This window comes from Bactrocera tryoni, chromosome 2, assembly GCF_016617805.1.
Source record: "Bactrocera tryoni isolate S06 chromosome 2, CSIRO_BtryS06_freeze2, whole genome shotgun sequence".
NCBI lineage: Eukaryota > Metazoa > Arthropoda > Insecta > Diptera > Tephritidae > Bactrocera > Bactrocera tryoni.
The window spans coordinates 41,147,716-41,160,834 of record NC_052500.1 but is presented as its reverse complement, the minus strand read 5'-3'; the positions used below and the strand labels follow the sequence as shown (position 1 = coordinate 41,160,834).

At 39.2% G+C, this 13,119-nt stretch overlaps 1 protein-coding gene and 1 long non-coding RNA gene across 2 annotated transcripts in view; both read right to left on the bottom strand.

Annotated features, from left to right (window-relative positions):
* The window catches only part of LOC120767397 (MTOR-associated protein MEAK7), a 107,129-nt gene extending 97,434 nt beyond the window's left edge, over positions 1–9,695 (bottom strand). The window contains exon 1 of the mRNA XM_040093433.1: positions 9,386–9,695. Within this exon, the coding sequence (XP_039949367.1) occupies positions 9,386–9,511 (126 nt within the window). The 5' untranslated portion in view covers positions 9,512–9,695. The remainder of the gene's footprint in view (positions 1–9,385) is intronic.
* Positions 9,696–11,940: 2,245 nt separating this feature from the next.
* On the bottom strand, positions 11,941–12,136 carry LOC120767213. The gene is made up of 2 exons (XR_005704670.1): positions 12,092–12,136; positions 11,941–12,021 (listed from the first exon to the last, which is right to left on the bottom strand). It is a non-coding gene; the product is annotated as an uncharacterized LOC120767213 (long non-coding RNA).
* Positions 12,137–13,119: the final 983 nt, after the last annotated feature.

Here is a 13,119-nt window from a genome sequence, read left to right as displayed (position 1 = left end):
CTGCAACCCAGCATCAAGGAGATTTTGTGAAGCAAGAATAGAACTTCAGGGACAACTTATTTGGATATGAAGCTGCTCCTGACCAGAGATCTGCATGCGGTGGCCGCAATTATTGTACACTTAGTCAATACTTCTTGTTTCTGCGACTGAACACTGCATTGACTGATACGTGTGATGCTAAAGAGAAAGAAGTGGATGAAAGAACACCAGCGCAAAGCGAGGAGTGCGCATAACATATTGACTTCGGCAAAGAAGTGTTTCAAGTGTTACGCACGAAACAAGCAGACACTTTGTTTGACTTGTTGCCGAAGGTATAAGACACTGCGTTTAGCTCATTGCCGAAGGCATGACACTTTGAATTGTTCAATTGTTGTTACAGTAAAAAACAGTGAAATAAAGTGTCATGCCTTCGGCAATAAGCTAAACGCAGTGTCTTATGCCTTCGGCAACAAGTGAAACAAAGTGTCTGCTTGTCTCGTGCGTAACACTTGAAACACTTCTTTGCCGAAGTCAATATGTATATGCGAGCTTAAATTGATCGTCACATGCGGTGGTGGTGTGCGCTTGCACTGCATGCTTTGCGCTGGCGTTCAGTCATCCACTTCTTTTAATGTAAGTAGGCTTAAAGTCAGAGAAACAGCAGCGCATGCCGATCTCTGCTCCTGACCCTGATGTTTACTGCATTAGCACGGTTGGAAATTTTAAATTACACTAATTCAATATACGTACCAATATCGGAGGGAGACGTTGCTATCTACCGTCAATACATGCACTTAATTCACCACATAAACTTAACTAATTATGAAAACATTGCCGAACAAACGTATGACCTTCTGGACAACTTTCCAAAATCCCACATACGAAAAACATTGCAACTGGACATAGACCGCATTTTACGATTACTGGACTCACTAAGAATTCACTACCGACACTCTAGTAGTATTAACCTTTTAGGCACCGCTCTCAAATATATAGCGGGAACTCCCGATTTCGATACTTTAACCAACTCCAAACACGGACAGAATCTTTAATTGAAGCGAATGACGAACAGATCTATATCAATAGCCAATTACAAGTAAAGATAAATCAATTAACTGACACTATAAATAAAACAATTAGCTCTACAAAAGTGCATCAACGTGACACTGAAAACTTATTTGAATTGATATCAGCAAGAAATAGAGCATTGATAGACGAAATAGAAATCAGCCATATATTCAATCATTTTGGGTAAGATACAGTTAATAAATCCAATCTTGTTAAATAGCGATGAAGTTAGGAATTTACTAATCAACCAGCACTCTACAAATATAACAGTAAGCGATTTACTAACAGTCTCTAAATTGAAAATTTTACAAGATAATAATAACATTTATTTTATAATTAAATATCCAATAGTTGAACAAAATTATAAGAAAATACGAATCAAGCCAGTTGTAAAAAATTCTAAAATAATTATGGTAGAAAATAATACAATATCAAAATGTAATAGTAAATATCAACAGCTTGTTAACTGTAAAAATTCAATGTCAACCATATTTTGTCAAATGTCAAGTAGAAATAGTTCTTGTATTTTGAATCTACTAAGCCAAAAGCCCACATACTGTCAAACTGTTACAAAAGATCACATCGAACCAAAAGAGGAAATTAACAACGGCCTGATCGTTATAAACGATAAAGTGGTGGAAGTTCATGAAGGAAATTCTGATGCAATAACGTTGAATGGAACGTTTGTTAATAAGTTTACAGAAAATGTGACTATTAATGGTACTACTTACACTAACTGGCGGAAGATGATACATATGTACTTATCCAGAAGCCGCGCCTGCTCAATTTTTAAACCTGACCAATCATACAACATTATTATCGCTTCCGTACTTGCACAATTTTAACCAAAAAAAACCTAAGACACATCGCATCATTGATGAACTTTGTGAAAGCTCAATCGTCTAGATGGCTAATAGCATCTACAACTGCCTTTTTTGTTATTGCCTTACTAGCCCCTAATCAACAAGCGCCGAAAGCGCAACGTTATTATTGCAACATGACATAACAACGGAAACGCTTGCCAGTAGCAAACGACACCAACAGTCTCAAACCATGGGAGTTGCCGAATCAACATTATGGAGTCATGCGGCAGTGAGGTGATGGCAAGTAGATTTGATAGGTGTTAGGTATCCAGTTGCAGCACCGAAAAGTTCGTTGTAGTAACTCGATGTTGTTGTTTTAACGGAAATTCAATCCCCGTTGGGATGGTAAATGTCATTTGTGTTGTCGTCGATGTCATCTAATGGTAGGCCCAAGAAACGTGCTGTTTCGACGGGGTCGGACCAAAGGGAGGAAGGTATTAGATGGGTGGGGTTTGTGGGGCATGCAAAGAGGTGGTCAGTATCATGCGGAGACTCGTTTCATGCAGGACATACGTCGGGTATGTCAGGGTCTATTCTGGATAAGTAGGAGTTTAACCTGCTACAGTATCCAGAACGAAGTTGCGCAAGGGTCACACGCGTTTCTCGCGGCAGCTGGAGCTCTTCGTCTGCGATGGGTGGTGGTTTGACTCCAAGAACGCCATTCACGGGAAGGGAGTCGGTGAAGGTGTTGATGGCTCCGCTGTGAATGGCGGTCAGTGGGAGCATAAGCGTCTCACTGTGTAGGTGTTCAATGGGAGACATCAAAAGACATCCTGTAGTGGTCCGGAGTGCAGTGTTCTGACAGGTCTGTAGTTTCCTCATCTGCGTACCACTGCATCCAGGCGACCATATGGGGGCTGCGTAATTGAGGACCGGCCGGCCGATTGCCTTGTATGTTGCCAACAACGTTTCTTTGTCTTTTTCACATGTGCTGCCGGCTAGCGACTTGAGGATTTTGTTCTCTCCTGAGGAGAGAAGGAGCATAGACTGTCGAATGTTACACCTAAAATCTTAGGATAGTTGACAGTCGCAATTTTGACGCCGTCGACTGCAATGTTAAGCTCAAGTCTATACTCCTTCGTCCAGTTTGTGAATATGGTCGCTGTGGATTTGGTGGGGGAAAGTGTGAGATTTCGTGCAGTGAGGAAACGAGAAAGGTCGGAGAGGTAGCTGTTTACCTTCGAACACATGCCATCGATTCCATTGCCCGACGCCAATATCGTGCAGTCATCAGCGTACGAGGTTATGGAAACTCCTTCTGGTGGTTGTGGGAGTTTCGAGATGTAGAAGTTAAACAGTAGTGGGGAGAGGACACCACCCTGCGGAACCCCCTGTTTAATTCTTCTCAGTTTAGATGTTTTACCTCGAAATAGTACGGATGACTGGCGACCGCTAAGATAGTTCATGGTCCACCTCTTTAGCCCTGGAGGGAGCGTATTTGACCAATTTCGATGTCCTGCAGTAGCGTTGTGTGATTGACCGTGTCAAAAGCTTTTGACAGGTCCAACGCTACGAGGATCGTTCTTTCGCAGGGTGGTTTCTGGTTGAGGCCACGAACTATCTGGGCGTTTATGACGCTAAGTGCTGTGGTGGTGCTGTGCACTTTTCGGAATCCATGCTGGTGGCTGGCTAGGCTCAGGTGGTGAGTGAAAGTCGGGAGTAGCAAGGCCTCAAGTGTCTTCTCTACTGGGGAAAGTTGAGTTATCGGACGATAGGACTCCCCTTTGTTGGCGGGTTTCCCAGGGTTCAGTGTGGGACCACTCTTCCGACTTTCCACACATCGGGTATTTGAAGAGTGGTCAGCGACAGATTGAGGACCTTGGTGAGATATCCTACTTCCGTCGAGCCTAGATGCTTTAGCATTAGCATGTTGATTCCATCAGGGCCAATGGATTTAGATGATTTTGCTTTTTTGCTGTAACACATCGTTTAGCTTTGTCTATCGAAGGGTGCAGTGTAAATTGCCGGCTAAAATAGCTCGCGCACTTCTTCGAGTCCGAAGAGGCATGACCATTGAATTGAACTTCAACTCGGTCGTCATGTCTCTTCGGGTTAGACAGAGCTTTGACAGTAGCCCAAAGCTTACTCACTCCGGTGGAGAGGTTACAGGACTTCAGGTGCTCTATCCATTTCGTCCGCTTATGTTGGTTTACCATTCGCCGAATCTCCAAATTGAGATCCCTTATTCGGGGATCCCCGGGATCGGCATGGCGTAAGGTGTCGCGCTCATTAGCTAAAACGGCTGCTTCGGCTGGGAAATTAGGGCGGATTTCCGCGATTCTTCCAGCCGGGATGAAGCGAGCGGTAGCTGCTGCCATCACCTTGCGGAATTGACGTTCGCCAACGCATACGTCCATAGGAATGGGTAGAGCTTTGAAGGTGCTCTCAGCAAATTCTGTGAAGCCGACCCAATTAGCTTTGTTAAAGTTAAAGTAGGTGCGGTTGTCCACAGAAACAAACTCGGGAGGCTTCTCGATCGAAATAATTATGGGCAGATTATCTGATGCGAGAGTTAGCATAGGTCGCCAGGTTATGCTGTTTATCAGACCACCGCTAGCAATGGTAATATCAGGCGAGCTATTACAGGTGCCCATAACTCTGGTGGGGGCTTCGTCGTTCATTGTGCAGAATGTCGAATCGTCAATCTGTTCCGCCAGCTCCATCCCCCTACGATCATTTGACAGGCAGGAATGTCAAAGATCGTGCTGCGCGTTAAAGTCGCCTAGTACCAAACGGTTTTCACCACGAAGTAGCGCACCTATGTTCGGGTGATATCCTGTTGGGCAACATATAACTGGAGGGATGTATATATTAAATATTTCGAGCTCGACATCGCCTGACCGGATAGCTATACCCTGACATTCTAGGATAGTATCCCTGGGGTCGATGTCTACATCGATTAGACGATACTGCACGGTGTTGTGCAATATGAAAGCTAGGCCACCACCATTATCTCGCTCGTGATCTTTACGTATAACGTTGAAACCTGCACAACTCAGAAGATCTGAGCGGCTGTTTAACTTGGTTTCTTGGACCGCAGCTATCGATAGACGTTCCCGATTCATAAGTGCAACTATCTCCTCGATCTTACTCTGGAGGCGGTTGCAGTTAAATTGAAGTAGTCGAGTTTGTCGCGGGTGTCCGTGGGTGATCCTGGGGGTGAGGGAGTGACGTGTGGGTGGAAGTTGTTGCAGCTGTAGTACCCGCAGGGGCGGTTGTGGCGCTGGGGTGTTAATAGGCGACGCCACTGTTGTGAGTTGCGGGGGCAGACTCCTGCAGCATGAGGCAACGTATGAGTCACTCCACTCACGTGTGGTGCGCAGGCCGGAACACGCCGAAAAGTGACACCAGCCAGTACAAGAGTTGCACTTGACGGATGCCACGTTCCGACGTATGACGGTCTGACACACGGAACAGACAGTGCGAGGGACCAAGAGCTGCTGGTTGGTTCTCGCACGAGGATTGGAGCGGGATGAGGTTTGGGGGGGGGACAAGTCAGAGGGGGAGCTATGTTGCCTGATTGAGCTCCTAGGGACCGTAGAGGTCCTCTGTTGGCCACTCGGATTGGGTAGCGGCGCGGCGCGCGAACTATGTGCGGATTGCACAACCGTGGAGGCTTGGGTCGCAGTATTGCGCAGGCAACATGGGGCCACGTAACGCGTGGTCCACTCCCTATGTGTCTTAAGGCCTGAACAGGTCTTAAGATGGCTCCATCCATTGCATGTGTTGCACCTGACCGAGGTGGAGCTTGGATGGAGCCGTTTTGCGCATACGCAGCAGAAAAATTCCTCCGGGCCCGGGTTGGACTCAATGCCAGCGCGAGTCAGGAGGATACGGAGCAACCCTGCTGCAAGGCATTGCTCTAGTAACGACAAACACAAATTAACACTTACCGATCCACACGGGGTTAGATCGCCGAAAGATGTAATAACTCGATCGTCGCGAACGGCTGCCCTACATAGTTGGGAAATAAAAATAATTTAAACCAAACCTCGTGTTTCATTTATTTGCATGTAGTGAAATTTGTGTAAAAAATAAAATGCTTATTTTAAGCAAATATCTAAATAATAAATATAAAATCAATATGTAGAAATATTTTAGTGAAGTGTAATTGTATAAAAAGTGCATAATATGAAAGAAAAAGTTAGTATAAATTGAGAAATTGCAAAATTAAATTTGCGAAATTTTCAACTTTCAATGCAAATATCTCGAAAACTATAAGTTTTCTTAATCTGGAGCATTAGCCCTATCCAACCATACCGCTTTTAAACCTGAAACCGTGGGACGGTATACTAAACTTTACCCGCTGTCAGAATTGCAAACCAAATCCGATTTTCAATGGTGCCACAGAATCTGTTTGGATTTTCGTCTTTTCGAGCATACGCAAAACCAATATTTGAACCAGCTGTTTACTAATGTGACAACACTAGCTAATGAATACGTTTGAAAGCAATCGAATTAAAGAAAGATTTTAAGAGATAGCATTTATTGAATGAATAAAGACGCATTTGAGTGTTAAATTACGTTTAGCAAATCTAATATTTTAAATATCCGGATTTTTTTCCAAAAACTCAATAATTAAGACATTTCATGTTTTATGCTTATGTTTTCCCCTATAGAAATAAAGATAGATTATTCGAAATAAGAAAATATCTTGCTTTGTTTCTGATAGCAAAACCGATAAAATTTGTTTCCTTATCACCCAAAACCGATACAAATTCTGTTTTGAATATCAAACCAATAATATCTGAATTCATGGCACCTACTCCTTTTTTTGATCGGTTTCAATTCTGTTTCCGACAACTATCAGATTCCACAAAACCCCTGAATAAAACACTTGGGTTACCTCGGGTATTGGTACGTCCGGATTATTTTTTTAAGGAGTACTTCGCAAAAGTACTTCTGCCACCTCGTGTATTGGCTCGTCCAGGGTTATTTTTTTAGAGCGCGGCCGAAGGCCGCCAACAGAGAAAGGAGTTCAACGCGAAAGTGCTTCAGTCAACCCTGGTATTGGCTCGAGAAGAGTTATTTTTTTAGAGCGTTGTTTGGTGTTTAAAATGTGGCCACACCCGTTTTCCTCATAATTATAAACAATCTAAACTTTTCAACGATGAATGTGCCAAGGTGATTTTAAAATTAATTAATTTAGCTAAAAAATAACAAAATAAAAAAATGGGAACTTATTTCAAAGTTTAAAGTGTATATTTATATATACAAAGTGAAAAATTTTAGTGAAATATTGCGACCATGTTATTAATACAAATTTATGAATTTTTAACCGGGAAAATTTTCAAAAAAATAAGTGCTAGCAACATAATTTTTGCATATTGTTCCTCTAAGGAAAACCCGCTATCAGCACATACTTATAAACCGAAATTCATTTGTTTTTACCCGACCGCCGAAGTAATCGAAATCATGACGGGCCAAAGGCCTCCAACGTAAAAATGAGTTCAACGCAAAAGAACTGAAGAAGCTCAGGTGTTGACCCGATCAGAGATATATATTTGAAGCGCGGCCGAAGCGCACCAAAACAGAAAGCAATTCAATACGGGAAAATAATTGTTGTTATTTACTTCCTGTTATTAGGGTTGTTTTATTATTATTTTTTTTTTTGGTTTTTTTGTAAAATATGTACAAAAGGTAAAACTGATTAGTTAAAATGTAATCCTTTTGTTCATGATCATGTCGCTGTCGGAACAAAAATAATTAAACAAAAAATAAATATCGAATTAAAGTTATTTTTGCATTACTTAATTAAAAAAAATGGTTACAGATGAATTAGTGAAATGTTAGTGGATATAAAAGTTAAAAATATCGGGTGATTTTTTAAGAGCTTGATAACTTTTTTTTAAAAAAAACGCATAAAATTTGCAAAATCTCATCGGTTCTTTATTTGAAACGTTAGATTGGTTCATGACATTTACTTTTTGAAGATAATTTCATTTAAATGTTGACCGCGGCTGCGTCTTAGGTGGTCCATTCGGAAAGTCCAATTTTGGGCAACTTTTTCGAGCATTTCGGCCGGAATAGCCCGAATTTCTTCGGAAATGTTGTCTTCCAAAGCTGGAATAGTTGCTGGCTTATTTCTGTAGACTTTAGACTTGACGTAGCCCCACAAAAATAGTCTAAAGGCGTTAAATCGCATGATCTTGGTGGCCAACTTACGGGTCCATTTCTTGAGATGAATTGTTCTCCGAAGTTTTCCCTCAAAATGGCCATAGAATCGCGAGCTGTGTGGCATGTAGCGCCATCTTGTTGAAACCACATGTCAACCAAGTTCAGTTCTTCCATTTTTGGCAACAAAAGTTTGTTAGCATCGAACGATAGCGATCGCCATTCACCGTAACGTTGCGTCCAACAGCATCTTTGAAAAAATACGGTCCAATGATTCCACCAGCGTACAAACCACACCAAACAGTGCATTTTTCGGGATGCATGGGCAGTTGGCCACCAAGATCATGCGATTTAACGCCTTTAGACTATTTTTTGTGGGGCTACGTCAAGTCTAAAGTCTACAGAAATAAGCCAGCAACTATTCCAGCTTTGGAAGACAACATTTCCGAAGAAATTCGGGCTATTCCGGCCGAAATGCTCGAAAAAGTTGCGCAAAATTGGACTTTCCGAATGGACCACCTAAGACGCAGCCGCGGTCAACATTTAAATGAAATTATCTTCAAAAAGTAAATGTCATGAACCAATCTAACGTTTCAAATAAAGAACCGATGAGATTTTGCAAATTTTATGCGATTTTTTTTAAAAAAAAGTTATCAAGCTCTTAAAAAATCACCCGATATATGTAAGTGTAAAATTCATTACAAATCGGAGAAACATGCATCTTAAATGTTTGAATCTTTGAACTATAAATGCAAATACTATCTCAAAAACCACAAGTCAGCGGTAACTTTATATATAAAATTTCCTGGTTCTGAAGGAAAACCTCTATCCGTACAAACCTAAAAAAAAAAAATTTGTTTATAAAAAAAATCGTTAATTATCACATTCATATCTGAGCGAACTTATTTCGTTGCCCGGGGTTTATCAAGAGTTAAATGAAGTTTGTATGCGCATACATACATATGTATATATTCATAAATCCCTACATGTTAATATATACTGTATATTCATGACATTAGTATGATATATTCTTGATGTGGAAGATTATTCACAAATATTCACATTCATAAGTATATACATATGTACTCCGCCGTGGAAACACGCGGGGGGGAAGATGAAGATGAGCCCATGTCTTAAAGTCCATGACCTACTAAAAATCTTTATTATACCTTTCCTCCAATATTTTAATAAACTTCGCCTACAATGATAAATTTAAGTTTGAAACTAAAGGGCTTGGGGTTTCTTACCTCAAGTATAGGCTTTTTTAGAAAGCAATCCCGGTTTTTAGTAGCTTAACCCTTTTATTAATTATGCTTATAAATAATCTGATAATTTATTTATCATCTTATGTTACTCTTTACCAATAACTTCTCTTTTTGTAATTTTTCCGAATGTATTCCACACGCTCGAAAAGAGGCTTCCAATACTTTTATCTGATCGGCTGTAAAGGGCAACTTTTGTTCATTCTTTCCATGCTGATTACCCATTATGATGTAAAATTGTCTTATATTTATATCAAAACGTCTTGTTTCAAATTGAACAACAAAATTAAAACCAGTTCTCACGTGAACCTCCGGCAAACACGAGACTATAATATGCGATAAAACACATTGATAATAAAAAAGCCTAACATTTAAACACGTAAAAATAGTCAAGTCAGTTAGCTATCGATTACTCCTTAAATTCAAAATAGCTTTCACTACTGATTACACGCTAAAAAAGTTTTCATCAGGAAAGAATTATACTTTACCGAAAATTTAATACCTACAATCAAAAATTAACTACTAAAGATTAATAATGTTATTCCTATTGGAACCAAAATTACTGCAAAAAATCTTTTGGTTTCATTATTGAATTGTTAAACAAAGATCACAAAACTATCGTATTTATTATAAAATCACCCTACAATAAGTGACAGTCAGTAATAATTGATTGAAAAATCAACTGTTCTTCGTAACCTCCAATGTCGAATTCATACTGCTCTATGCAGTTTAAATATTTATTATTTTGTACGTACTAATTATGAACGAAAGCAATGCAACAGCTGAATTATAAAAATTGCCACTTTTGTTCTTTTATAATTTAAGATATTGAATATTTTTCGGGTGTAATGGAACATTTGCACAAAGTTGTCATATAATTCCGGAATTACATGTGCAGAATTCTGCGTGCAGAAAAAAAATTTGTACTGATTTGACAGTTCAAATTCTGCACCTCAATGCAGATCTGCACGGCATGTGAAATTTGAATTTCTCTGCACAGAGGCAGTGCTAACAACATTGAAATAATTAATTTTTGAGCAAAGTCCGGCAACATTTTAAATTGCGCTCAGCTGTTCAGTGAAAATAAACAAAAGATATAATAAAGATAAATGTTAGCGAAAACCGGTTCCTATATGACAAACGTCATAGGAATTATAAAAATAGCTACCTGAGGGACGCCAAATTTCAGGAGCTATCGCAGAAATTGCATATTCCAGGTAAATCTTTAATTTTATAACCTAACAGAAAATTTATATTTATTCATGTTTTGAATGTTTTTGGGTGAGAAGCTAAGGGCCCGTTGGCGGACCCTACGAGATAAATTTTACAAAGACTTAAAAAAGAGACCATCAGAAAGCGGCGTGCATTCGCCACACAAAAAGGGGAAGTGTATAGAGAGCCTAAAGTTTTTAAAGGACGTTGAAATGGACAACTTGAAGTAGGTTTTGTATAATCTTGTTTTATTTGTATAATTGTATTATTTATTATATATGCATTTTCAGCACACAAGGCTATTATGGCACCGTAACGACAGAAATCTGAATCTGCCTGCAGCAGTGTCAATTTAAATATCTTTTCTCAATCACCGCAGACGCACACACAGACACAGACTGGACGGAAACGTAAAATTGAGGAATTACTTGAAAGCTCGAATAGAGACTTTCAAAGAGTGACGTCGTTAGCCGAGGAAATATTGGTCGGTGGCACGGAGAGATCCGCAATTCAATTTTTTTTTTTTGAAAGCCTTGCTAATTTCCTAAGCTAATTTAAATAGCCTGGAAATGTCGGAGTTACAACTCCAAATTTCTCAAACATTCCACCAATTTTTTGTGAATCGTAGAAAATAAGTTTTTCATTAACATCTTTTATAATATTTATCATTTCAAATAAAAGCCCATTCATTTCAAATATATAAAAAAGTACAAAGTTATTTATTTATTTTGTAGTTGTTGTTTTTGTTATTTTAGCGCAAACAATTTTGAGGAATACAAATCCATACAGGTTACGTAGAATCGACATATTTATTTTATAATACATTTATTGAATTATTTACTTATTTATTAAAGAAGAGATAATTTTTAAGAAGATCTCGGGTATCAAAATCACTTCGTCTTGCGTTAACGCTTGATAATATCGTACTCTGATGTAATGGCGCTACAAATTGTCTCCACTTGTCTTGAGAACTCGCCATCTAGCCACTAAAATGCCAAACGTATTTTCAATTGTAACCCGCGCTTTGGATAAACATTTATTGAAGTGGTCTTTGTTTGCTTCCAAACACTTTCCCGGACATGGCCTAAACAAATGTTTTGTCAACGGAAAAGCAGCATCTCCCACATAATAAAATGGGAATTTTATCGCACTACGTGGAAGATTTCTGCTTCTGGTAGGTTCATTGCTCCGTTTAATACTCTATTTCCAAAACCACTGATTTTTAACACTCCGCCATCACTTTGGCTTCCGTAAGCTTAAAATACAGTGACCCGGATTTTCGCGGACACTTGATTTGGACATGTTTGCCGTCAACAGCTCCTACAACATGAGGCATTCCTGTCTTGATGTAAAATGAATCGGCTATTTCCCTCCACTCATGTTCATTTGGTTGCGCCAAGTATATTCCTGAAAGTTTATCCCAAATGGCTGCGGGTGTTTCCAATAAAATTTTGCCAATTGTTGATACTCCTACTCGAAAAGCCCAAGCCAACATCTGGCGGCAAACTCCATGGGCCAAATATCTATTGTAAGAGTTGATGAACATATGTATTTATTTATTTATTCTAAAATGTACAAACAAAATGTACTTACACTAATGTTATTGCCAGGCGACATTCTGCTGGTATTGGATGACGTATATGAAACTGTTTTGCTATACGCCTTTCAATTAAGCTTAGAAGAAGCTTAAATTGATCCACTTGCGTCCGAATAGCCTTTTGGAACTGATATGAATCATTGTTTTTTATATAGATGAATAAATTATTGAAAAAACCATGCAGCTCTCTCTCATTTTCCGCATATATAGGAATCGTCCACACCCGTGTTTTTTTATCACTTATCGCGCACAAGCTAAAAATATTAATTAATTTCTTTTTGGCAACTAGAAGTAAAAGCAATTGTTGCAATCTTTTTTTCTTTCCACTTCCATTTTAAAATTTTTAAATTTCAATTTCAATTATTTATTGCAATCAGCTGATTGTCAAAATTTACTGCACATGTGTTTTGGCTGGAAAAAATAGTGCAGATCTGCATGCAGAATATCTGCACATGTAATTCCGGCATAATACGGCAACATTTTTGTCATAGATAACTTGATACGAGACTCTTTGGTTCGAGAGAGAGCTGTCAAAACTCGCATTTTTTATAACATTTGCCAATGATGCCACTGCTGAAAAACTTTGGCCTGGGTAATTAATAAATTATACAAAACACTAAATTAAACACTTTGAAAATGCAAACATATATGAATGCTAAAATGCAAAATCATGAATTAATTTACATAAACATTTATTTTGCAAAAATATGTTCGGAAAGTTCAATGAAATTGCATTTCACACTAATTTCGTTAAGTAATTATAGCGCTGCTCTTCTGGCATCCCGCCTTTTTCACTAACTGCTGATTGACGGCACCCTGATTGTGTTTTCTTGCCAGCTCAGAAAACAGATCAGGGTGCCCTGCCAGCTGACAAGCGAGAGATCAAGAAAAGAGATTCTGATCAAGTTATCTATGTTTTTGTCGCGAAAAGAAAGCGCTATTATACTATGTTCGGACCGACATTGAAAATATTTTGAAAACACATTAGTATGTTGTGGAATCTAAGTCGTTCGGACCGACAATA